Raw genomic sequence first — 26,817 nt, forward strand, 5'->3', positions numbered from 1 at the left:
ACTGACCGGTAAAGTTTGTGTCTTCTAACTTTAAAGGAGTAGTTATGGTACTTTGTTGCATACCGTAATACATGCGATTATTCCTCGTGCTGTTCAAAGTCGTGATATGAAAGACTACATACCAACTTGATAATGTCGCAAAATAACGAACGTAATACAAGAACAGTAACTCTTAATTAACCAATATGCTTCATTTTATACTATTGAGATAACGTTTTTAAAACGTTAGATTAGACCAGTGGTTCTCAAAGGGTGCGCCCTAGAAGATTTCCGGGTGCGCCCTGTGGTATTCAGAGAAATATGTGTCCAGATATAAAAATAAATAGTTACTCTACTATACCTTTTCATTACGGATATACCGCTCTTTTTGTCAACACATCATTATTATGTTAATTAACAGCGGTTTTTTATATGTTTATTATATGTTATAATAATATATAATTATTATAACATATTTCTCAGAAATTTGTATATAGTGCGCCTACAATTATTTGTAGGATTTTAAATGCGCCCCGACTTCAAAAAGTTTGAGAACCACTGGATTAGACTGACTAACTTTAAAGATTGGCGCCTTCGTAGTGCAGTTGGATGGATGATGCAATATACATTCTTTGGTTAGAAAAGACCTGGGTTCCATTTTTGTCGCTGACCCGAGAAACACTCTCTCGGATATAAAAAGGCATTTTAACCGAAGGTGACATGATTTTTATCGAGTTTTCACCCGATAAACCTGTGATCGTAATACTGGCCTGTAATAAGATGCTTGAGCGAAGGATTATGTGTACTGTCCGACCACAAATGCGAGATCACTCCACACTTCTGCGCATGACAGAAGGCTAATCCATTCCGATAATAGGGTATCAATGTGTTTCGTGGGATGAGTGTTTATTATTATACGTCAGAAAATGAGCTTTTCTTTTATGAAAATTCTAGTTTTTAAAGTGTAACTAGTTTGCTTGTACAACAGTTGGGAAATTTTACGTATAAAGCGCGCGATTTCGCGTGTTGGTGACGAATTCGTACATCGCCTTATTACTTTCTCCCCTTCAACATGAATTGACTCTTAGCAATCTGCCAGCCAGGGTTCTCGCATCTGTGATCTGAAAGTAGTCTAAAGGACTGAGATGTTGATATATATATATATATATGTGTGTGTGTGTGTGTGTGTGTGCGTGTGTGTGTTTTGGGGGGGTAAGTACGACATGGAATTTTTTTGGTAAGTACGACATGGAATTTTGAAGGTTGAGAAAATATTGGGAATCTGGAATATCTTGCTCTTGAACAGGAAAATGCCTGGCAGATAAAGCAACTGCGGGCCACGAATCGGGACCAAGCTTCCCGGTATAATAGCCAAGCAAGCAAGCAGTACCTCTCGCAGTTATTAACCAGCAAAATGACTGAATATCTCTTCCAGTTTTCAGGCACCGTTCCGTGCAGTCTTATTTTCTTTATATGATATGACGCCCATCCTTTTAAAGATTGTAAATCGATATAGTACATAGCGCCATGGTGTTTTTTTTTTTTTTTTAATTTATTTTATCTCGCTTCTATAATTAGAAGATATCCTCATAATGCCATATTTCTGTAATACCTCATCACTCTTCTATGGATAGTCTCAGATTCATAAATTTACCTTTTAAAACAATGGACATTGAGATACTTCGAGAATTAAAGAGAAAATAAAGAAAAATAAACAGAATACACCTAAACCTCTTTTTATGCGATTTTTGTTACGAGAATTCGGAGTTATGCGAATTGGGATATCAAAAATATTTTTTACGCGATTTTTATTCACTTTTACGAGACCAACCTAAAGTCTAAGTTAGGAAATAATCCGTAATTCAAGAAAATTCTAAGAATTTGTAGAATTGCATTCTCGTTTCAATTAAGAAAATTCTAAATTCTTACGAATTTCATTTATTGGGAATTCCTCGAATTACATAACTGACTGCGCATAAAAAAGCAGTTCTTAGCAGTTTGAATTTGGTGTTTGAGTAGACAACACAGTTACCGCATTTTTTGCATTTTTTAAGTGAAATCAAAATAAAAATCGCGTTATGAAATTAATAATTTTGCCAAGAAATAATAAATGGTAAGCTATATGTAATTTTCAAACTTTCATTTCATTAACCGAAGATTTTAATCCAGTCCTCACATGATGTTGCCGCTAACAAAAAAAAAAAAAAAAGGAAAGCCGTTTCCTTGGATATAAAAATTCAAATTTTAGATCGTCTTCAAATTGGGGAAGGTGCGACAGCTGTGGGTAAGCATTTTTGGAGTCCGTGAATCAACTGTCAGATCTATAAAGAAAAATGAAGAGGCTATTAGAAAAGCGGTATGTTCCGGTACAAAATCGAGTGCGAAATTATCATCATACACAGGAGATGTTGTTCTAGAAAAGGCCGAAAAAGCTTTAGTGATGTGGATAGAAGATAAATGTACAAAAAAGAATGCCAGTTGACGGAAATTCCATCAAGCAATCAGCATTGAGATTTTATGAACAGATTAAAAAACTGCAGCCAGATACTTCATCTCAATCGAGGAAAAAATATGAATTTCATGCAAGTAATGGTTGGCTGGCTAAGTTTATTAAAAGACATGCTCTTCATAATATAAAAAGTAAAGGTGAAACGGCTTCTGCTGATGAAACAGCTGCTAAAGCATTTTCACAAAAACTTGCTAAAATAATTGAAGATGGAGGTTACACTCGTGAACAAGTTTGGAATATGGATGAAACCGGCCTTTTCTGGAAAAAAAATGCCAAACAGAACTTGCGTATCAAAAATGCAAAAAACTGTTAGTGGAGTCAAAGCAACAAAGGGTCACATAACACTCCTATTTTGTTCGAACGCTTTAGGAGATCGGATGTTAAAACCACTGATCATAAATCGATCATTAAGACCACGGCCAATGAAAGGCGTAGATTTTCAAAAATTGCCAGTTCATTGGATGGCCAACAAAAAAGCTTGGGTGACCATTGATATTTTCACTAAGTGGTTTCACAAACATTTTATGCCAGAAGTTAGACGCTATTTGAATGATAAGGGTCTCGAATTTAAAGTGCTTTTGATTCTCCATAATGCACCCGGTCATCCTGCCATAGAACACCCAAATGTGAAATTTTTTTTTCTGCCGCCCAATACCACATCATTGCTACAACCTTTAGATCAGGGTATCATTGCGACTTTTAAAACATTATGTCAGACGAACATTTCAGTACGTTTTGAACAAGCTAAATGATGATGAAACACTGTCATTTATGGATGTGTGGAAAAGATTTTCAATTATGGATTGTATTGATCAGGTTCGATTATCGTTATCTGAATTGAGACCAGAAACTATGAATGCATGCTGGAAAGCTATTTGGCCCGCATGTGTTAAAGAGAATGCTCCTGTTCCCTTCAATCATACTGCAGAATTCCCCAATATAATAAGTTTGGCATGTGAAATTGGCGGAGAAGGATTCGATGATCTTACGTCGGCAGATATCGAAGAATTGTTAATTGATAAACCTCTTAGCGAAGACGAAATAGTGGAGATTGTTTCTGAGACTCCTGAAAGCGAAGAAGTTAATGATAACGATCAAGATAATCCTACTTTTACTGCTGATATAATTAAAGAAGTCTTAAACTGGCCAGCAATTTAGGCAATTATTTTGCCCGACATGATCCAAATGAAGAACGTGCTGGGAAGTTTCACGTGAGCTTAAGTTGTTAATGCCTTCATACAGAGAATTATATCGCGACTTATCTAAAGCATCAACACAGCGATTAATAACTGAGTTCATGCCTAAAACGACTGAAACACCCAGTGGTACTTTTGTTCAAGACATGACAAGAAGAATTCCACAAGTTGAGGCGGAAGTCGATGACGATAATACCATATCTAGTAGTTCTGGTGATATTACAGTCTCACGAAAACAAAAGCTTTCGTGTTTATTGTCAGAAACTGATAACAAATAACATAATTTTTTTATAAAATCCTTAGCAAACAACTGAAATGAATATGTTTTTTTTTAAGTTATTAAAATTCATTATATGTATGTGTGTTCTCCATGAAATGTAAATAAAAATCTTATGATCCTAACGAATTTAATGTTTGTTGTTTTCATTATTTTGCTTATATTTCTGGTTTGGAACCAATCTTCACTTTTTCTATGGAGTCGGTAGTTCTTTTTACGCGTAATTTTTTAGGAACGTATGTATCGCGTAAAAAGAGTAGGTGTAACTTACAGATTTACTTCATTACAAAAACTTGATTACTACTTTGAGGTTTAATGAAGCAAATATGAAGAGCTAACCTTGATACATTCTTCTGGTTTTTACAAGTAATCGGAAAACATTGAGCGATTTAATGCGACGTAAGGCGTTTTGAGAGATTAGCAGGAAAAATTGAAGTAAGAATGAACTAGAACATAAACGTAATACATTCGATATCAAATTAATTGATTTTAAATAAGTTACACACACACACAACAGTAGCGAACAAATTAATCCGAACAAGCCGAATTTTCGTTTTGTTTTTGGATTTGGTTCTGGTCGAATGCTGCGTGTTTTAACTGTCTCTACGATGTTTATTAACAGTGTTTAACAACGTAACCTACCACCGTTAATTCCTTATTCGACCAAAATTCCACCGATAGTTGTGGTTGTACATATCATATTGTAAACATTTCTTTGTTAATAAACCCGTATTTACTTCATAGCATATATCGTTGCAGTTATTCACTACTTTTATTTTTTTAACAGAGAACACTTTTGGATGACGTAAGTAAAGCAAAGAATTATGTGTCGAAATCGGATGTACGATGTGATGCCAGCACTTGCAATATTCTGAACTAGTTAAAATCAATAGATCATTAGGGATTAATTGTGAAAGGAAATTTCCTGCTCAATTATGATGAATTTCCCAGAACAATTTAAGCAACATAAGAAATAACTATAAAATGAACGATGCAACCTTTTAGATATGTTTGCGAAGAAAAAAAAAATCATCACCTTCATTCTGATCATAATTTTTCAGGGGATCTTAAGTAAGATCCCCTCTTCCAAATATGATCAAAATCTGACCATATTTGGATGTTTTTCGTTATTTTCAAGTTGCTTTAGTGCTTTTTAACTGGATTTAACTTTACAAAATCTGGCATATTATATCCTGACTAAGCTTTCTAGAATAAAAGTGCCTGGCTGATAATATTCAACCTAGAACTGGAGTAAAAGAAGGTCGAATTTTGTTATTAATGTAACATATGTAGTCTGTCAGTTACTCACTGTAATACTTAGTTTAAGATTCACTGCCACGGTTTGATAATCCTATTTAATAATCTGATCGTAATAAAAAAAGAAGTAAAGCAATATTTAAAATAGGTTCTTTTTGCATTGTATTTCAAAAGTTACGGGATGATTTTTTTTCCCCATCTGGGATTTGGTTATGGTACACTAGATGAAATGGTATACTATACCATTTCATCTAGTGTACCATAGTATATCTGTAAACTGGTCCTACCCTACTTTCTATCTTTTCTTCTTGCCCCCCCCCCCAAGTGCTATTACAGTATTCGAGGACTAGGGATGAATCTTTTCTATTCTACTATTTCCTTTCGCTTATGCAGTGGGAGTCCGCCTTCTCTATTGGATATTCGCCTCGCCTAGTAGGCGAAGACAAGGGAGAGGAGATGAATACCACCTGTCCTTAAATTACCCACTATTAGATATGAAGGAAAGCTTACAGAATGTCATGCTAGCTCGGTCGTCGTCAGGACAAACAAGGTCCGCATCATCTTTTGGAGATACCAGAAGAGATAAAAATGTGCTACTAGTGACAATGCAATGACCTTTCCATGCATATAAAAATATTTAAACATGAATTTCGTATGAAAAACAGTTTTATGATCGGAACATGGAATGTTAGATCTTTATAGCAACGTGGTCAACTCAAGATTCTGCAGCAATAATTAGCACGCTATGAATGGTCCATCATTGGATTATGTGAGACAAGATGGGCAGAATCTGGAGAATTAACAACAGAAGAAGGAAATTTCTTCCAAAAGGATGGCAAGAAGGACTTTTCCTCATCCAAAAAATATTAAGCACTGTGTCATAGACTTTAAATCTGTAAACAGTAGATTTGCAGTAGTAAGACTAAAGCGTAAACTACTAATATTTATCATACACGTATATGCAACAGCAACTTTGTATAATGATCAGGAAGTGGATCACTTTTCTGACCAGATCAATAACATGATTCGTGAAACACATACGAAAGACTTTCTAATAGTACAAGGGGATTGGAATGCAAAAATCAGATTAGATATAGCAAGGAATTTTCTTCCCGTTGTATGCGCTTCTGGATTAAGAGAAACAAATGACAGGGATATGAAACTGACAGAATTTGCTTTGCAGAATGATCTCACCATAACACACACCTTCTCCGTATAAAAAGGTTATGAAAATAGACCTGGATCTCCCCAGATGGACGAACACGGAATATAATTGATTATAGTTATAAAACCTGTATAAACTCACCAAGAACAAGATCTTTCCCGGTGCTGATACTGGAAGTGACCATAATTTAGTCATAGTAACATTTATGCTGAAATTTGGATTTAGACCCACGAGAAAAATAAGTGAAAACGTTTAAGCGCAACTAGAATCAAATACCACTAAAGAATTGTTTAAAACAAATCGTGCTTCTGCACTTTCTGGAATCTCTGCTGACTCTCTTGGTCATGATACCTCTTATCAACAGTTTAAGGACAGTTATTGAAGCAGTTGAAAATATCCTGGGAAGAAAATTAAGTATTAATAAACCTTGGATTACCCACGAAATATTGCAGCTTTGTGATCAGTGGACCAGTTCGGCACATTGGAAACAACAATGAACAGTTACTTAAATATAAAGAGCCAATAGGCTTCATTTCGGCGATATAAACATTATTCAAATTAGGGGGATATTAAATCCCACATTGTTTTAAAACCGAATAAGAAGCTCAAAGATTGGAATCAGAGAGTTTCATGCCGAATATAGTAAACTATATAGTAAATAGTAAACTATAAAAGTATCGGCGAATACTAGCGTGAGCTAATGCAAGTAGTCTTAGTACGTAGTACAATCTCGTTCAACTCGTTGCAAAGGTGGGGAAAGTTCTGATCGCTATTCTTGGTATTTTACATAATGTAAAAACACATTTCCTAGGAAATGTATGCTGTTATTACATTACGGTGGGAGGTCACTACCCAGACCGGTTTCAGCCTTATGAATAAGTAAAGCCGTCTCTAAAAATTCGGACGATCCCTAGGCCACTCAATCGTGGGCGAAAGACCGTCCATCTCAGTGATGGCCTTCCACCCACACGCCAGCAGAACCGCTCAAATTCCGAAGAAAAGCATTCACCGACAAAGCCCCTCACCGGACCGTGCCGGAAAACACTTGCCCCGGAGACTCAAATTGCTCCCTTAAGGCAAAAACCTTAAGAGAGCGAACTCATAATAGCCCCCCACCGGTTTCAGCCTTTTTTGAGGCTTCATCAGTGAGTAGCTAGACCAACTAGATACAAAAGGTATAGCGAAAAGAACTTATATACTCTGCTATACGAGTTGTCAAACAGGTGCAACCATTAAGTTACTTAAATATAAAGAGCCAATAGGCTTCATTTCGGCGATATAAACATTATTCAAATTAAGGGGATATTAAATCCCACATTGTTTTAAAACCGAATAAGAAACTCAAAGATTGGAATCAGAGAGTTCATGCCGAATATAGTAAAGTATAAAAGTTTCGGCGATTACTAGCGTGAGCTAATGCAAGTAGTCCTAGTACGAAGTACAATATCGGGTAACTCGTTGCAAAGTTGGGGAAAGTTATGTAATAACAGCATACATTTCCTAGGAAATGTGTTTTTACATTATGGAAAATACCAAGAATAGCGATCAGAACTTTCCCCACCTTTGCGATGAGTTGCCCGAGATTGTACTACGTACTAGGACTACTTGCATTAGCTCATGCTAGTAATCGCCGAAACTATTATAGTTTACTATATTCGGCATGAAACTCTCTGATTCCAATCTTTGAGTTTCTTATTCGGCTTTAAAACAATGTGGGATTTAATATCCCCTTAATCTGAATAACAATGAACAGTATAATTATCCGAACAGACAGATTAAAAAGGAGGTAAAGTTTGTTTAAAAAAAAAAAAAAAGGTTATCCAAAGAATGCGAAGAAATTCAGGATAATCTTCAGAAGAATAGCTGTACAATAGCATACCAAATAATTAAGAAATTAACAAAGCCTTTTGTTGGTAGCAGCTGGATAATTGGAACAAATATTACTGATTACAAAAAATATTGAAAAGATGGTATGATTATTCAAGTAAACTATTCAAGTGTGATAATAATCTTGGACAAAAAAAAAAAAAAAAATTAGAGAGAACTGTCCTAATGATAACAGAGAACAGTGATTATTCTAAGTAGAAAGCCTTTTAACATCAAAATCGGGAAAAACAGCAGGAACTGACAATATTCCAACAGGATTACTCAAAGAAGGGGGGGGGGGAGCATTGTTAGTTCACTCCACAAAATTTGACAGCAGGTGTGGAACACTCAGATCTTGCCAAAAGATTGGTGCACAGTTATCCTTATTCCCATTAAAAAAAAAAGGAAATATCAAAAAAATGCAATAATTTTAGAACAATTAGCTTCATCAGTCACCCAAGCAAAATATTTTTGGACATCTTTACTCTCACGTATTGAAGCAAAAATGGATTTCAAATTTTAAGATTTCAGGCTGGATTTAGAAAGAAAGGGAGCACAATTGACCATATATTTACGCTCCATGTGATTAGAGAAAAATATGTACAACATAATAAAGTACTGTGTCATAATTTTATTGACATACAAAAGCCTTTGATTCTATTTGGCATGCCCTTTGTAAAATTCTGCAACATTACAGAATAGACAACAAAATAATATGACTGACTGAATATCCCTGTACTCATCTTCTGAAATGATGGCTGAAATCAAGGGGAATTATAGCACTCCCTTTCCAATGGAGCGTGGAGTAAGACAGTCATGCAAATTATCACCAACATTAACTACTTTCTCGAATATGTTGACATTACGAAGCCTGCACAGCTGCGATATTGGAGTGACAATAAGAGGAAGAAGAATAGACCATCTAAAGTTTGCTGATGATATTGATTTTCTTGCGTAAACAAATCAGATCTTCAGGAAATCACCACAAAAGTAGCTTATATTCTTAAAAATATGGCTTAACCATGAATACCCAAAAATCAAAATGACATATCTGTACTTCTTGATCAAAAAGGAAGTTGTGTACAGAAACTGAAAAAAATTCTACTTGAGGATTATTTCAGTTTGCAATCTATTGCAAAAGCAACAACATAATTCCAAACTATTCATCGATGGCTTGATCTTCCATTACAGAGAATGGGCACCGCGCAAGTCAGCCCCCCCCCCTCCCCCATAATTATTCAAAGTAGTGTTTGGCTTGGATGTAGTAGCCTGTATGCGGAATCCAATGTATGGAGTTCGACAGTTCAGTTATAACCCATATAGCTGTGGACGACTTGAACTCCTGAAAGGATGATGTTATCAGTTTCTATATTTTACTGGCATCAACTATAATTGATCTCAAATATTTAAGTTTTGCTGCAATCGCATGAAATAATGATTTATTGTAGCACATGATAATACTTCACTGCCATCACTATAGAACTACAGTCATTTAGCGTACATTGCACTTGCCGTACAAAGTGATCTGTCATCAGTTCAAGAAAGAGGAAGGATGACACCTAAACATTTTTTTCAAAGTGCGTCGTCAGACTCGCTGTCGAAAAAGGGTCTTGTAAATCCTATTTATTCAATGCTTCTCTTTCGATGTTTGCTACTAATCTAATAAAACCTAGTATCACGGTGTTACATACTATACGACGTTAATGTTAAACAAAATAGACAGTACAGAAAACAATCACTTTCAGCGGTTCAGATTAAAATAAAATACATTTTGTGCTATAAATGGGAGAAAGCATTTCTTTAGTTAAGTACACAAAAGACATTATTTGAAAAGTCAGGTAAGAGAGAGAGACAGAGAGACCACATTTTCTGGTACTATAAAGTCAGATCAATACAATTTAAATTTATCTCTGCTGCCATTCTTGACCTTTAGTTTCTACGCTTTTTTTTTTTTTTTTTTTTTTTTTTTAAAGTAAACTGTTGAATCAATGTTCGCATAAGGTGAGCCATATTTCAACATGATGATTTGAAGAATTTTCTAAATTGTTTTGCTCATTATAAATCGTTTTAAATTTGAGGTTTTTTTGGGGGAGGGGGGAATAGACTGATTAAATTCTGAACTTTAAAGAAGGGCAACAAGAAAAAAAAATTGCCGGTGACGAATTAAGATCCCAGGATACCAATTCCGCATGGAAGGAAGAGGGAGTTACAATAATTATGACACTAAATAGAATTTATGGACAAACTAAAAAAGTAAATAGTATAAAAAAGGACAAAAACGGATGATTTATTATAGTAAAAAAAATCGTCACCTGTGCATACAAGAAATATTCGTAATTAACATTATGCTACCATATACAGTATATTCTTTGTGCACATTGCTTGAGATGCTCTGGTCGTCCATGCATTTCTAAACTCTCTGCCGTTCGTGAGTGTTTTGGTATTGTTTTCTTAAATACTCCAAAAAGAAAAATACTCTGACGTTTGCTATTGACATTCTCCTATTATGGAATTTATTATTTTTATCAAGCAGTAATGAAAGCACAGTGGTAAAAAAACACTGACGAGGCATGCAGTCAGGAATACATATCCATACCTGAAGTAGAAAAAGCCTGAAATGTGGAAAGGCAGCAGGAGTAGATGATATTCGACCAGAAATGCTCAAGTATGGAGGTATAAAAAGTCTTACAGTAGATGCATTGCATAGTTCAGAAGGTCTGGACAGAGAGACGAATTACAGATGATTGGAGTAGAGCTCTCATAGTACCCATATATAAAAAGGGAAATAAAACTGAATGCGAGAATTACAGAGGTATTTCCTTATTGAGTGTTCCTGGAAAGATATATGCAAGTCTACTTGAGAAACGGTTGAGAAGGATTTGGGGAGAGAAGCTTGAAGAACAAGCTGGATTCAGGCCAAATAGAGGCTGTCAGGATCAGATTTTCACTTTACTACAGAAAAAAAAAAGAACTTGACATTGTCAGCATCCAGGAATGCGTTAGCAGAGCTAATCTCAGGTGGTACGGTCACTTAAACAGAATGGGAGAGGAAAGATTAGCAAAACAAGTGTTCTCTGCCAGGTTGGCAGGAAAGAGACCCAGAGGAAGACCAAGATATAGGTGGATTGATATAGTTAAAAGTGCCTTAGAAGATAGAAATATAACATCTGATAATGTTGAAGTCTTGGCAAGTAACAGACTGATTTGGAGGAAAATTGTAGATAGGGGGTTAGTAATGATGTAATTTTTCATGTAGTACTATCATATCCTGTACACCCTTTTAAGGTATATATCAGGAATTTGATGATGATTATTATTATTTTTATCATTTACTTCTCTTTGCTCTTGCATTAACCTCCGATATCCCCACCCCCTTCAGTGACAAGAATTCAAAATTCTGCAATTTCAGGTTTCTGGCTCTGCCTTTTCCCTCAAATATAGGTATACATTGTCAATACGTTTGAGCAGGGTGTTCCCAACCCTATGCCCGCGGGCACCATGGCGCCCGTCAACCAATTTGTGTGTGCCCGCCGCTGTTCAACCGTGTGCCGTATAGTTTGAAATAATCACACAACAATTCATGGCATGCTATATGACGCATGCGTTAATGACACATGATGAGTATTAAACGCTGCAATGTAAAGCAGACGCACATTCGAAGTTGTTCATTCCAGTTTAAGAACTGGAATATCATCATATTCTCCTAATTATGAAGCACTGGCCAATGAAATGCAATGCCAAAAATCACACTAACTTACATATATATTTAAATTTTTATATAATGTAAACTTTTAAGTAATAAAACATTTGATTATAATGTAAACTTTGTATGTATTCATTTAACAAAAGAATTCAAAAAATTTGCTTGAAAAAATAGATGGTGCCCGTCGCCCAATCGGTATTTTAGAATGTGCTCTAGGAAACAAAAATGTTGGGAACCCCCTGCGTTTGAGAGTTGACATGAAAAGTTCCTGCATCAGTGGGACTCACACCAAGACGGTCAAACTCATTTTCGCTCTCCTTCAAACTACTGTACATCTCTTCGTTGCCGTTTTAATACAAGGAAAGCAAGTATGAAAAACCCAATGCAGAATTAGGAGTAACGCCACCGTTTCATGATCAGGTAAATGCTGGTCACCTTAAAACTAAATATGTTAGATAGCAATTACAGCCTTAAATTATACAAAATATTCTTCCAAATTTTGATTTCACGAGACCTCTGTTGCTGTTCCCGCTATCTTAATACGAGTACTGCTAAACGTCAGTGTATTCCTCAAATAGTGACCGAATTTCATGCAACTATTGGGCTAGAAATACAGTACTATTGTGTTTCGTAACACGATGAAAATTAAGCTACTGAAGATTAATATTTTACATGGTTCTGAGATCAGCAGTGTTTTGAAAAAAATATTAGAGTCTTTAAGTTTCGGTAATTATGTTATCTCAGCTTCATTCCAATTATCAATATCTTTTCCCTTAAAAAATGTTCATTGATGGAATCGCCTTGACTCAGCGCATTTTGGTTAACGATAGCAGTCGATTATTCCTTCTGGTAAATTCACATTTACCCGCAAGGAATAATCGACTGAAACAGTTCTAGATGCAAATTTGCAATCTTTCCATTTTCATATCTTCACCAGTGAAATATGGTTGATAGAAAACTTTTCGAAATTTACTTTTATAATATCGAATACTGCTACTACTAAGTTTACTACTAATAGAGATCAATTTGGTGATAGTTTTTGTTCATGAGCTGAAAACAAACTATATGAAATTAGATATTTCTTTGGAGAAAATATTCAAATATTAATTCGAATGAGACTTGGGACATTTATCTCCTAGCAGTTAACGCTTTTCTCTCTCTCCACACCTTTGAGTAAATTACTTTAGCAATGTATAACTCAAAAGTCTGGCCTTGTGGAAATTTTTCGGAGCCAAAACAAATGCACTAAAAATGTATGGTATATTTTTAAATTTGGTGTTCCACTTGGTTATGTAGAATTAATCAAAAGATATGCTACAAACTAAAAACAAATTACATTATATTATATTTTTTGATTGAAGTGTTTTGTTTTTTTTTGTTTGTAACAACAATGTGACTGAATATTTGCATAATTCGCGAATGCTAACTTTTTATAGTACATTGAATATATCTTTAAATTATAGTTATTCCAAATTGCTTTTCGCTAATTCGGTCTTTTATAATAATAATAAAAAAAAATCACTTACCACAAAGTAAAATAAACATCAAGTGTGCTCCGATATCGTCAGATTTTTTACAGATATAAAATTAATCATTTGCCACTGAAAGTCTATTCATCAAGCGGTGTACTAGAGGCAGGAAAACATCGGAATATGACTTCTCACTTATTTGAATCCTACGTTCTGATGGAACCAATATACATGCATATTGTTTTTTTTTTTTCCTATTTTTATAGCATTAAATATGTCAGGAAGTTCTTTGAATGTATTTGGCATTGTTTTATATTTCCATTGGTACATAGCCTAACCTACAAAAGGAAAAAAAAAAAAATAAGCAGGGTTTATTTGCAGGACCAAACATTTCACCTTTTTACATCTGAGCTACCACACGCGCAAGATATGTGTGGTTGTACTTTACGCGTGTGCTGAATTATCTTCAGGATGGGGGGGTGTCCAGTAAATTTAATACGGCACACTAAATTACTTCAGAACAGCGACTCTTAACCAGAGCATCGTAAAAAGAAACGGATTAAACTGACAACTATTATTCAATAAATTTTAAATTAAATATTTTTTGTTCAAAAGTTATTATATAAATAACTTATTAACAGTAATACAAAATAATGAGATCTTAATAAACAGCATAGTGTTTTATCGTCGCCTTGTTCGACTAAAAAAATGAAATGCAAGAAAACAATCAAAAGTTAGGCTCTCATACATTCTGGAAAAACAGAATGCACTACTACTAGGTTTTTCTTAAAAATATAAATATTAGAATAAGCTGTAATTTTTCATAGGGGTATATCTGAAGCCGCTTCCTGTGACTAACGGTTATCAAGGGTAAAATTTTTTTGACGAGTGGTTAGAGTTGGTCTTTCGAACAGGATTACGTACACAAGGAAACTTCCTCAAAATATAACAAGACTTAGTCCAAGACAAAGTTTTAATACCTCTTTCCTGCAGAAGACATGCCTGTAAAGTCATGTAGAAACTTTGAAAGGTTCGAATTTTGAAAAGAGAGTTTAAGAAGACGTATGGCTCTTCCTAGATAATTACAGACTTTTCCTGTTTTTTGTCAACTGCAGTTCTTTGCAGACTAATTTTTATTTATTTTATTTTCTTTTTTGTAAATTTCCTTCTTGGTGAGAAACATAAGTATTATCTTAACTTGTATTCATTTCGTTTACGAGACTTCAAATATTGACTAGTGCTAAATACCTGAAGACACTATTGTAAGAGATAGGCCAAAAATATCACAGGGGAGAATTAGAAAGGTTGAACGTATTGTGAATAGAATGGAATCTCATAAGGAATGTTTAAGTAAGGGAAATGACTAACTGTGTCGCAAAACACATATATTATTATTATTACACGGACAATGCAATGGAGTCTGTCGACTCATCGAGGGAGGCCATATTATGCCAAGCACTATCAAACATTTGCGCAATATCTATCATACTTCGCTTTCAGCTCAACAGACACTTACAACAGACTCTGGCAACCTATTCCATTCATTCACTACTCTCCAAGAAAGTCCTCACACCCTTGCTGACTACACTCCTGCTCAATTTCCAAGGATGGCCCCCGGTTTTCTCCACCAGACCTCTTCAAAACGTTTCTCTGTGTTAATCTTGAAACCCTTCAGTACTTTTTATCTCTCAATCATATCACATCTTTTTTCGCCTGTTAACCAATTTCTGTATTTTAATAAGGCGCATTCCATAGGCCTGTCACCTGGTTCCTCTCCACCTCCTCATCCACAAGAAACAAAGGTGACCAAATCTATGTACAGCAGTCATTTTTGGCGAGGGAGAAAACATGCTGGTAGCAATCATCCTAAGTAGCAAGAACAGCCATTCTGCCGAAACAGACAAATATATTGTAGACAATATATTTGTCTAATTTTACTAATGCAAAATTAATCCACAATTAAAAAAAAAATGGGGGAGGATAATGTTTATGCGATGCTAATAAATGGTAAGTGCAAATACACGGGTTTATCATGAATTTGTTTTTAAATGTCAGTTTTTCTACTTATAACCGAACGCTGTATTATATGGACGAGAGAGGTCATAGACAAGAATGGTATATACTCAAAAAAACTAAGAACAATATCCTTTCTTGAAGGATTTTATATATATATATATATAAAGTCTGGTGAGAAGCTCTTGTTCATAACAGTGATTGGCCAACTTGTTCAGGGGCTTTCATACAAAATTCCACAAAAGAAAAACAAGATAATTACCACTAGAAAGTAGGGGTAGATTAAAAGCTTTAAATAAAATTTTCTTTCTATAATATATTATTATTATTATTATTATTATTTTCCCACCAATTATAAACAGTTCTTGAGACCACAGAAAAGTTACATAAAGGCGTTGATCTTACCACTGAGGCACTTCCTTCGTGCAGCCTATAGCAACATTTTGTTTGGTTTGGTTTATTTGGCACAAAAACAACAAAAGTTATACTGCGCCATAGTAAAGGTTACGGCTATACATAACCAGTTAAAGAAAATTGAAAACGATATGCATGTTCAAATTATAAGTATTTTCAATTAAAAGTAGGTTAGCCAGCTCACATAGGTGACAGTTTTTCTTCTACATAACCTGAAGATATGCAATTTACTGCTATAACGCACGTGTTTCTTGCAGAGCTGCTTGCCGTAACCCCAGACAGGTCGAGAGGATATTGCCAATGTTTGGCAATATCATCTCGACCTGTGAATGTCTTCGATGGCAGATGATTTTTATCACTTGTGAAATAATCTCTGCTTACTGGAGGTCTGAAACTTAAAAAAGGTCCATGTTTGCTCTCTCTAGAACGAGGATTGCGGATTATCTAATCCTTAGTTCATATAGGACAACGATGAGTGGTACAGATTTCTACACCATTCGTGTAGTTGGGATTAGTATTATGGAAAAAAAAACATCGCTGCTGGTTTCTTTGAAAATAAATTTTTCGCCACACTTTTAATCGGTGAAGGGAAAGCGATAGAAATATTAAATTCATTAATTTCTACCTTAAACTCCTGAACAAACGATAATTTAATCCTTTTCTGAAATAAAGAATTTGCAAAATTAAGTGCACTGATAGCATATATTTATCAATGAATGTTTCTTTTCTTAGTATGAGTCTCGGCAAAGCTGTATTTGAGAAGTATCCTCCCTCAACACTTCGAAAAAGCAACTTTTTCCAGTTCAGTATTGCCTTGTTCGACAGGATAGGTCAACTGGTTGAGGTTTTAAGGGCGTCTTTCGTACGCTTTGTGGAAAATGACCTGGTAAGTCGTTTAATGCTATTTTAACAAAATGAAAGATTCTTGAACATCATAACCTTATTTTACCCAATTTCTTACAATTCTTTCGCCTTGGAAAGCGAAACAATCTGAAAACAACTGAAACACTTCTTAAAATATTATTGTTAAAGCCCAATTCATAATGTTCAATATTCTGTAATATAATTATTCATATGTCCGCGCGGTTAGCCTAGTGGCTGTGCGCTTCGCAACCATATGCCTGGGGAAGGAGTGTCCTAGGTTCGATTCTCGTCAGAGACGTGAGAAGCTCAAGGATCTTCCTCAGCTATAGCCAAATTAGCCGGTCTTGGGCAGCAGGGTTTTCCCTCTAGTTTATCTGGGGTTTTTCATCCCGCAAGCAGGCAAACCTTCCCCGTGAACACACGGATACAGTCAGAAATATACCTCCCTAGGGATGCAGCAGAGGAGTGGCGAACCGGCTGCATTAATACCAGTAAACCCCCTCATTAGGAGGAGGGGACTCAACCCGTCCTAGATGGATGAAGATAGGAGGAGAATTATTCATAAGAATCAAACACGGTCCTAGTTTTTATAAATTAATTCAATGATTGTCAATAATTTACCATGAAGACTGTACTGTATCTTAACTATTATCTTTCAGGAAATTATACCGTATACTAAATATTAATTAATAATAACTTTAATTATTACTTCCTATATTTTGGCAATTTCGAGCAATTAGAACATAAAAAGATAACATAAACAAAACAGTAATGTTATAATAAGCAGATGATATATACCTTGTTGGAGAAAACACTAAAGACATCAGAACAATATATCAAAAATGTTGCTGAAAAAACTATCATTACAAATCAACCAAGATAAAACTGAATGTTTAAATGTAATCAGAAATCACAATCAATGGGAAAATGACCAGTTAACATTATAACCTGAAATTTAAAAGTGCCGCCTCTTTCAAATATCTTGGAACAATGATTACTCGAGATAATAAAATTAGTACAGAAATAAAAGCTAGAATACATGCCTCCAATAGATCTTATAATTCACTACATCATTTATTATCTTCCAAAATTCCATCAAACAGAGTTCAAACAAAAATATACAAGATAATCACTGTTTTATATGGAGCAGAAACTTGGAGCATAACAGACCAAGATGCAAAAGTGTTACAGATCTTTGAAAATATAATCCTTAGAAAAGTCTATGGACCTGTAAGAGATAGAACAACAGGTGAATGGAGAAGAAGAGATAATCAAGAACTATATGAACTCTATAGATCCTCACTTCTAGTTGATGAGATTAGAGCATGCAGATTGAGATGGCTTGGACATGTTGAAAGAATGGCTAAACAAGCATCCAAGATGAACCACGGAAAGCGACCCAGAGGTAGACCGCGGATGCTTTGGGAGAATAATATCCAAAAAGACAGCTGAAATGAGAATCCAGGACTGGAATGCAAGAGCTCAAGACAGAAAGGAGTAGAAAAAGTTGGTACATGCAGCAAAGAACATTGAGGTTCAGATAGCTGAAGAAGAAGAAAAATATTTCGTCAACGTTACATTGCCATCATCAGGGATCACAGAATAATGCTATGTGCACGCAGGCACTAACACTGGGTAAATGAGGCTAGAGAAGGGCAACCAAAGTCGGGCCTAGATTCTAAATGACGACTCCTAGTGGGCTAAACTGGGTGGTCTTGGCAGTTAGACTGGAGAACCCAAGTGAAAAATAATAGTTATGAATGGCCAACGTATAAGTCTTTCAACCAGAACTGTACTTTATCAAAATCTCGATGAATGATCTGAATAATTATATCTAGAAAACACACTCTCCTCCCAGCTTCCTCTAGAATGGGATCACGAGACGCTTCCTTTCATTATACTTACAAGTAAGTTAATGGATATAATATCGGGGGAAATAGCGGATACAACAAAGTCTCAAGAAGATAATGCGCTTTTGTAAATATTTCTCAGATATTTCCTATTTCATGCGATCGAGTAGTATGGATCCCTTTACCATTCAACAAGCATTGGTTCTGTCTCGGTAGTGTAGATACGACGGTGGTCTGAAAAGTTCTCGGCCTAACAAAAAAAAAAACGAATTTATGATTTCAAAATTATTTTTATTTTCAACATAATCTCCCTTAAGACTAATATATTTATTCCAGAGATGCTCCAGCGCCATTATCCCGTCCCTGTAGTGGTTCGACAACACTTTTGCTTCTCACTACGATCTGCAAAATACCCCTCTACAGCTGCAATCACCTCTTGATTCGAAGAAAAACGCTGACCAGCGAAGAAGAGTTTTAGTTTTGGGAAGAGATACATTAGAAGTCACAGGGAGCCAAATCTGGGGAATAGGGTGGATGCTCCAACAATTCATAATGTAGATCCCTTAATTTTCCCATCAAAACACCTTTGTGGGCAGATGCATTGTCCTGTTCTGCAAACCGAGTTTTTTCTCACGAAGTTTTTCGTCTTGTCTGGTTAAAAGATCGGAATAATATTCCCAGATTATTGTTTTACTCTTTTCAAAATAATTAATAAACAAAATGGCTTTAGCATTCCAAAACACCAATGCCATGAGCTTTCCTGCTGACGGAACCGACTTTGTCTTCTTTGGCGCTGAACAACCGGCTTCTGTCCACTGTTTTGATTTTGGTGTGTAATAGTGAATCCAAGTCTCATCCATAGTAACAAATCGACGCACAAAATCAGTTTTATTCTTGTTAAAACGCTCCAAGAGCACTGTTCAAAGATTTTCATGCGAGTGCGTTTTTGATCTGCTGGGAGCAAGCGCGGCACCCATCTTGCACAAAGCTTTTTCATTTGCAATTCTTCATGAAAAATATGTGGTGGGAGTGGGTGGACGGTTTGTGAATGTATCTGCCTGTGTGAGTTGGTTTTCTATATACAGTGAAGGAAAGATTACCATTACGAAGGCGTGTTACTAAGGTTTTAGGAAGGGTAGATTATTATTATTTTCCTTTTCCATCGTGAAATGCCTATAGTCTCAGCAATTTCCGCACTTTGACTCTCCGGTCATCCAATACCATATCATGCACTTGATGAATGATTTCAGGTGGTGTTGTTACACTTTTTGGACGTCCTTAACGTGGATCACCTTCAAGGCTGGTACGGCCACGTTTAAACTCGGCAGTCCATTTCTTAATTGTCGAAAATGAAAGAGAAGAAGTGTCCATAAACTTTTATGAACTTGGAATGAATTTCTTTTGGCGTTAAACCTTCTTTTACAAAGAATTTTATAACCGCACAATATTATCAATTTCAAGGGATACAGACACTTTTATTTCAGACAGCTGTATAAAACAAACTACATGATAGAATGGGTTGCAATTTCACATGGATGCTTATTACAGATGTACCAACTTAAAAAAGAAAAAATCTTGCCGATAGTGTTGCCATTTATGGTCGAGGCCAAGAACTTTTCAGACCACCCTCGTATAGTGCTAAGTGAAGTAGCGCTCGAGGTTTTATTCATCTCAACGTTCCGCTCATCCTTTTCCATAATGGCGACTTCTTAAATCCGTAAACAAATAAAAATAAAATTAAAATAAAAAAGAATAAATCTGATGTTATATATCATTAAGGTAGTTTAAATAATATTTTCGCAATATTAATATTCTGAAATGTATCCATTATTGCTAAAGAAAATGCAAATATTAATTAAAAAAAAAGAGTACCAGAGCGTGGACTATTTTTAAGATAGTTTCAGCAACATTTGTGATTTCGACATACTTTTTCCAGTATTGCTGTTTTTGAGGTACATAACTTTGTTCCTTTTGATAAATAGACTAAAATATACCTACATCATGATTCGATGCACTAAACCGTACAGATGTACTGTAAAACTCCCTCCATAATTCTTCAACTGGGAATGAAATTTTGGCATAAACCAAAAGCTAAAAGCGCTATACTGAATGTCAATACAAAATCATGGTATTGTATCTTGTTCTCTCTCTCTCTCTCTCTCTCTCTCTCTCTCTCTCTCTCTCTCTCACTCACTCACTCACTCACTCACACACACACACACACACACACACACACACACACACACACACACACACACACACACACACACACACACACACACACACACACACACACACACACACACACACTTCTTATTTTCTACTAGCAGGCAAATTTTTAGAGTGAGGAAGAGATTACAAAGTTACACACCTTCGGCATGAAATATCTAGATATTACACCACTTAACACATGATCTCTGTTCAGCAGTCTCCGTATATTCGCCTTTTATTAGTATCGGATAAAGGGAATTACTAGCCTGACGGCTGTTTTTAACTGTACGTTCTCTGCCTAGTATAGGTACGGACTACCTATACTAGACAGAGAACGCGTCTTTTAAGTATTGCAATATCAAGATAAACATGCCGAAGGCTATTTGGTCTATACTAATTGCGCTGCAAACAGATTGCCTGTTTATGCGGAAGGAAAATCAGTTTTCAGGAAGAAAAACCCTACCATCATCATATGCGATTGTCTAACTCACCTTCAGTTGAACAGCCCTCATAAAGGTAACAGCGTCCTAGATAGGATTCGCAAAGATTTTAGTTCGGAAAGACTAAATACAAGGCGGGTCTTTTAGAATAAAGAGCATCCTAAATACCGACTGAACACTTCAGAAATTTAACATACAGAAACACTTTGATTACAGTGTTTCTGAATGCGTAGTAAATTACAACAAATGAGTCATTTTTTATTCCCCTCATTTCTTTTTAATACGCTTCAAATGTCGAAGGGAAGCTCTTTTTATCATGCATTTTGATTTTTTTTTATTAACTAAAAAAAAAAAAAACGAGATGACCGCAAACCACAATGCGACCGCCAGATGCCAATAGGTGAATTTGATGTAGGGTCTATAATTGATTTAATAAATAATATTCAGTGAATATTATTCATATTGCGAGAATGTCGGGACTCGGAATAAATAATATCAAAATGGAATAGCTGCGAGATCGGTCTGTCTGTATCAGTAGCAATGTCGTATTCGAGGAGGCAGAAAAGCGAACAATTTAAAAGAGTTGCTTCGATGATGTTACTTTTGATACCAGTATTGTTACTGCTATTATGACACAGTTCGTTTGGTAGCACTGTTGTAAAACCAAATGCATGGAATATGCATATCACGCAACTCGGCAGATACCAGGAGGGTTTAAAAAGATGGACACGGGATTTTGACCTTCATAATAGTTATGAAGAGAAACCACTATCTCCATGTGCTCTGGCTGTTAATATACATCTACACTGATGGCACTAACCTTGTCCCAACTTCTCTTGCTCGTGAAGCTGTACTACCTAAAAATTGCAATGCTGTTGCCACCAGGGACGAATGCTGGTCTCGAAATTCACGCTTGCTCTTGTTATCATTCAGGCAGTGAGAGGTGTGATTGAAATCTAATCAGCGGAATAATGAATTACTGATAATTTAAAACTATATATTTAGAAATTTATGTACATTTAATCATACAAATATAACATTCATTTTACAAATGATATTCTGTCTTTTTTTCAATTTAGCTAACCTACTTGAATACAAATTCTACCCTACGGTTCTTCTTTATGAAATGGTCAATAACATCGTCAGAAAAAGTTGGTTGCAACTTAATTTTCCCAAGCAACACGCACACTTGTAAAGGCTGGCTGAAGCTCACTGGCTAGAGCTACCTTGACTGCGTATGGCCTATGTTTAAGAAACAGAGTGAGACTACGTGAAGGGAGCGGAAATGACGATGCACGCGCATGAAATCACAGTGCTACAGCGAGGACCAGGAGGCTCCGACAACCGAGCAAGCCAAGGTAGCTTTGACTAGACGAGCAAGCATCGGCCTTCGATACACAATGCAAAGCTCAATTATTGCCACGCAAGCTTAAGACGTCTTTTGTCTACAAAAATAAAAGCCTAAATGCTTATAAATGCATGCATTTATTAACAAATAAACATTACTTCTTTCTCAAGTAATGAGCTTGCGCAGCAAGCATGGAGCATTCGCCACTGATTGCCACTATCAATGAATTTCGTCGCCCGAACAAATGTCGACAAGGTCCACTATCTCCATGTGCTCTGCAAAAATGATCAGTCGTTTTGAAGAAACGGGATCGTCGGAAGTTAAACTTGGTAGAGGTCGCAAACCAATCAGTTCACAAGTGAATGAAGTTTCTACTGCTGTTGTGCAGCAGGCCATGAATAACAGCACTGGTTCTTCCAGAGCACGTGCTGTATCAAGACACATGGATGTGCCTTACACAACTATTTGGAAAAGTCTACGGAAGATTTAGAATTTCTTCCCATTCAAGATAACCCTGACAAAGGAGTTGCTCCCGCAGGACTTTGAAAGTCGACTGGCATTCGCTTTAACATTACCTGCTAGAGTGGAGTTAACAGTTTTGTTTATCATTGGACCATTCTTTCAGGACATTCGCCAGTCTGGTCCTGAGGCCTGCCAATTACTGCCGAGAGGTATCACGATATTATAAACAATTTTGTTGCGCTACGGCAGCGTCTGTGAATGGATTCAGTCATTTTCAAGCGGGATGGGGCCCTTCCACACATTGAACATCGTACAGGAGGTTCTTTGAAAACATTTTCACAAAAGCCAGCGTGATCAGTAGTGCGTTTCCCACTGCATGGCCGCGTCGTTCACCTGATCTGACCCGCTGTGACTTCTGGCTCTGGGTATAAACCATATCTCAAAGACATGGTTTATCGGGATCATCCTGATTACTTGGCAGAGCTGAAATATAGCATAACGAAGCTTGTGTGCAACATTAATCACGACCAGCTGCGTGCTGCCGTTGAACAAACTGTGGAAAGGATGAAGTTTGTGGCATATACCGGGAAGGGCACACATTGAACAATACAGTCCGTGAATGTATAACGGAAGTGAATAAAAATATGTTATTTATGCTTGTGTTGTTTTTTTCCTTACTCACACAGAAAAATTATTACATCTACATTCAGTACACCATACATCATACAGCGCCCATGGTAGGGAATTTTGGAACTATTTTTTTTTTTTCCTTCTCAGATATCGCTTCCGCATGACGCACAATATATTCCTGCAAAGTTTCGCAGCATTTGGGTCAATGGGTGGCACTTTACAATGCCTTAAACAGGGATACTTTAATTTTGATCAACCCGTATCTGTCCTAGAAGAATACGATTTCTTCCGCCACCTTTTCCTTCATTTTATACAACTTAAGCTGAATTTTCCAGAGGAGCTTAAGCAACAATATACGGCACCTGTAGAGGCGCTTATGACGTATGCGACAATCCCCTTAATATCCGCTTTAACGTTTGTCCACCTGGGATTAAATTATCGGGGAAGGGGACGTAAAACCTGAGTAATGATGAATTTCCATTCGTCGAAATTGGTTGAATAATGAAATCTGTAGATGTGTTAAAACCAATTAATTAAAACTAATAATTATTAACTGTATTTAGCATTTTCAATCTGGAATGCTGTGTCTTGTTGCATATCACTGTCAATAAAACAGTAGCACCGATAATATTCAACTAAGAACCCAAGTTACTGTGGTCGAATTTTAGTCCTGACTCTTGAAAAAAAAAAGAGTTGTCACTGTTATTCAGATAATATATTTTCAAGAGTCACTGAACTGATAACGTAGAGCACTATATTTTGTTTATTATGTACCATACCTTCCATTATAAAAGCAAATTCGTTAACTGAAAATAAATTAGTAGTGTACCACAAAAGTTCAATATACAGGTAACCCCCCCCCCCCACCCCCGTATAACACAGCATTCCTACAACACGGTTTGAGAATTGGGGAAATCTTCGTGCAACAAGGGACTTGATGAGAGCTTTTAAGAGCAAGCACCATCTCATTCGATATTTTTCATTCTAGAGTGCACATCGTGTCAGATTTGCGTACAGAATTTTAGAATTTATTAGAATTTTAAATTCATTTTGTTCATGGAGTATTAAACATATTTTAAGACTGTCAATGTTTTCTTCTTTGTACTATTCTTTGTATGTATTATTGAACCCTTGTTTAAACTAGTGTTATATATTTCTTTTTTGTGAATTAATTTGTAGCCCTGAATAATGTCTGCCGGAAGTAAAAAAGTACCTCTTAAAAGACATTTCATCTCGCTAGAATTAAAAATACAGATTTTGGACAGTCTTAAAAAGGGAAAAAAGCATCATATGTTGCAAAAACCTTGGATTTAAATGAAGCAACAATACGGACCATACAGAAAAATGAACAGAAAATTAGAGCTTCCGTTGCTGCAGATTGTTCTATCTCCGCAAATATGACAGTCATCCCAGAGCACCAATACTTGAAAAAATGGAAAAAGCTCTTATTATTTGGATTGATGACTGCTTAAAAAAAAACAAAAAAAAAACAGATCCTACTGGACACCAATGTTATTAAACATAGTTTTAAAAATTTACAACTACCTAACTAATGACTTTGTTGTTAGCAAAGATTGGTTCAGCCGTTTTAGAAAACGCTTTTCATTACAAAACATAAAAATACAAGGGGAAAGAGCATCAGCTGATAATGAAGCTGCCAAAACTTATCCAAAGGAATTGCAAAAAATTATTGAACAGGGTGGATATACAACACTTCAGGTTTTTAATGCCGACGATATGAGCTATTGGTGGAAAAAAATGCCCAAGAGAATATTTATTTCAAAAAATGAAAAAGTTGCACCAGGTTTTAAAGCATCAAAAGACCACGTAACATTACTTACGTGCAAGTAACGCTTCAGGCGATCACATGGTAAAACCCATGCTAGTTTATAAATCCCTTAATCCTCGTGCAATGAAAAACCTAAATAAGGGTGCTTTATCGGTATATTGGACAGCAGATGAGTAGTTACCCAAAGCTTGGGTAACTAGTGATTTATTTAAAAAATGGTTTCTAAACTGTTTTGTACCAAGTGTGGAAAACTACTTAATGCAGAAAAATTTAGATTTTAAAGTTCTACTGATGTTGGATAATGCACTCAGCCATCCGAAAGATTTAAATCACCCAAATGTCAAAATAACTTTCTTACCACCAAATACAAGTTCATTACTTCAACTGTTAGACCAGGGATTTAAAACTAATTACATCAGAAAATCGTTGCAATGGGTTTTGAATAAAGTCGACGAAGAATCTATCGAAGTCATGGCTTTTTACAATTTTGGACTGTATAAATCTCATAACTTCATCCATCAAAGAAATAAAACCGACAACGTTAAATGCCTGCTGGAAAAATATATGACCAGAGTCAGGTCAAAGCGAAAATCTAATCGAGCCAGCAGAAAACAGAATGGATGCAATAATAGAACTTGCTAAGTTTCAAAGAAGAGACTGATGAAGAAAATTTGGTGGAAATGGCTTCTGGGAAAAACCAAATTAATTCAGAGGACGATAGCACAGATGGAAACGATGAAGTTAAACATTTTGCCCTAAAAAGCATAAAGAAAGGCCTAGACTTAGCGAACCAGTTATATTTTCTAAATAAAGATCCTTTCACTGAAAGAAGCACAAAATTTAAGAGAGAACTTCACAAGTGCTTAGCTCCATACAAAGAAATTTATAAAAGATCTCCCAGCTAAAAGCAAACAATCGAAAATAACAGATTTTCTGCAAAAAAGTAGAGCATAGAACTCAAGATGCTGCTGAAGAAAGTCAGAAGATGAGGATATTTTGCCAGAAAGAAAACGCCCTCATTTAATAGTGCTTAGTAGTGATGACGAAGAAAACATTTAATAATATTAATATGTAATACTTTTGATCAATTATTGTTTTAATAAACATACATTTCATGTTAAAAAAGTTTAATTTTCTTGACCAAAAAGCTCTGGAATGACTTTTAATGGGATTATATTGATCAAGTACATATAATAAACAACTATGTTATACCAACTATTTCACCAACTAAGGCTGTTGGCATCTTCAGAGTATATAACTGATGCAAGGCACTAAAAAGTAAAAAAAATGTTACAAACTATAATCAATGGATTCCAATTATATTAAACAAAGAACAGAGTGAGTACAATACATGCATAGAGCGTGCATGATATCA

At 35.7% G+C, this 26,817-nt stretch overlaps 1 protein-coding gene across 1 annotated transcript in view; it reads left to right on the forward strand.

Moving 5' to 3' along the window:
• Positions 1-26,817, forward strand: part of LOC150107283 (transcription factor COE2-like) — a 142,585-nt gene that overhangs the window by 30,605 nt on the left and 85,163 nt on the right. The window contains exon 2 of the mRNA XM_090391773.1: positions 16,581-16,734. Coding sequence (XP_090247899.1) covers positions 16,581-16,734 — 154 coding nt within the window. The remainder of the gene's footprint in view (positions 1-16,580; positions 16,735-26,817) is intronic.

The sequence above is a fragment of the Typopeltis vanoorti genome, chromosome 4, assembly GCF_054136105.1.
Source record: "Typopeltis vanoorti isolate ZY-2024b chromosome 4, IOZ_Tvanoo_1.0, whole genome shotgun sequence".
Classification (NCBI taxonomy): Eukaryota; Metazoa; Arthropoda; class Arachnida; order Uropygi; family Thelyphonidae; genus Typopeltis; species Typopeltis vanoorti.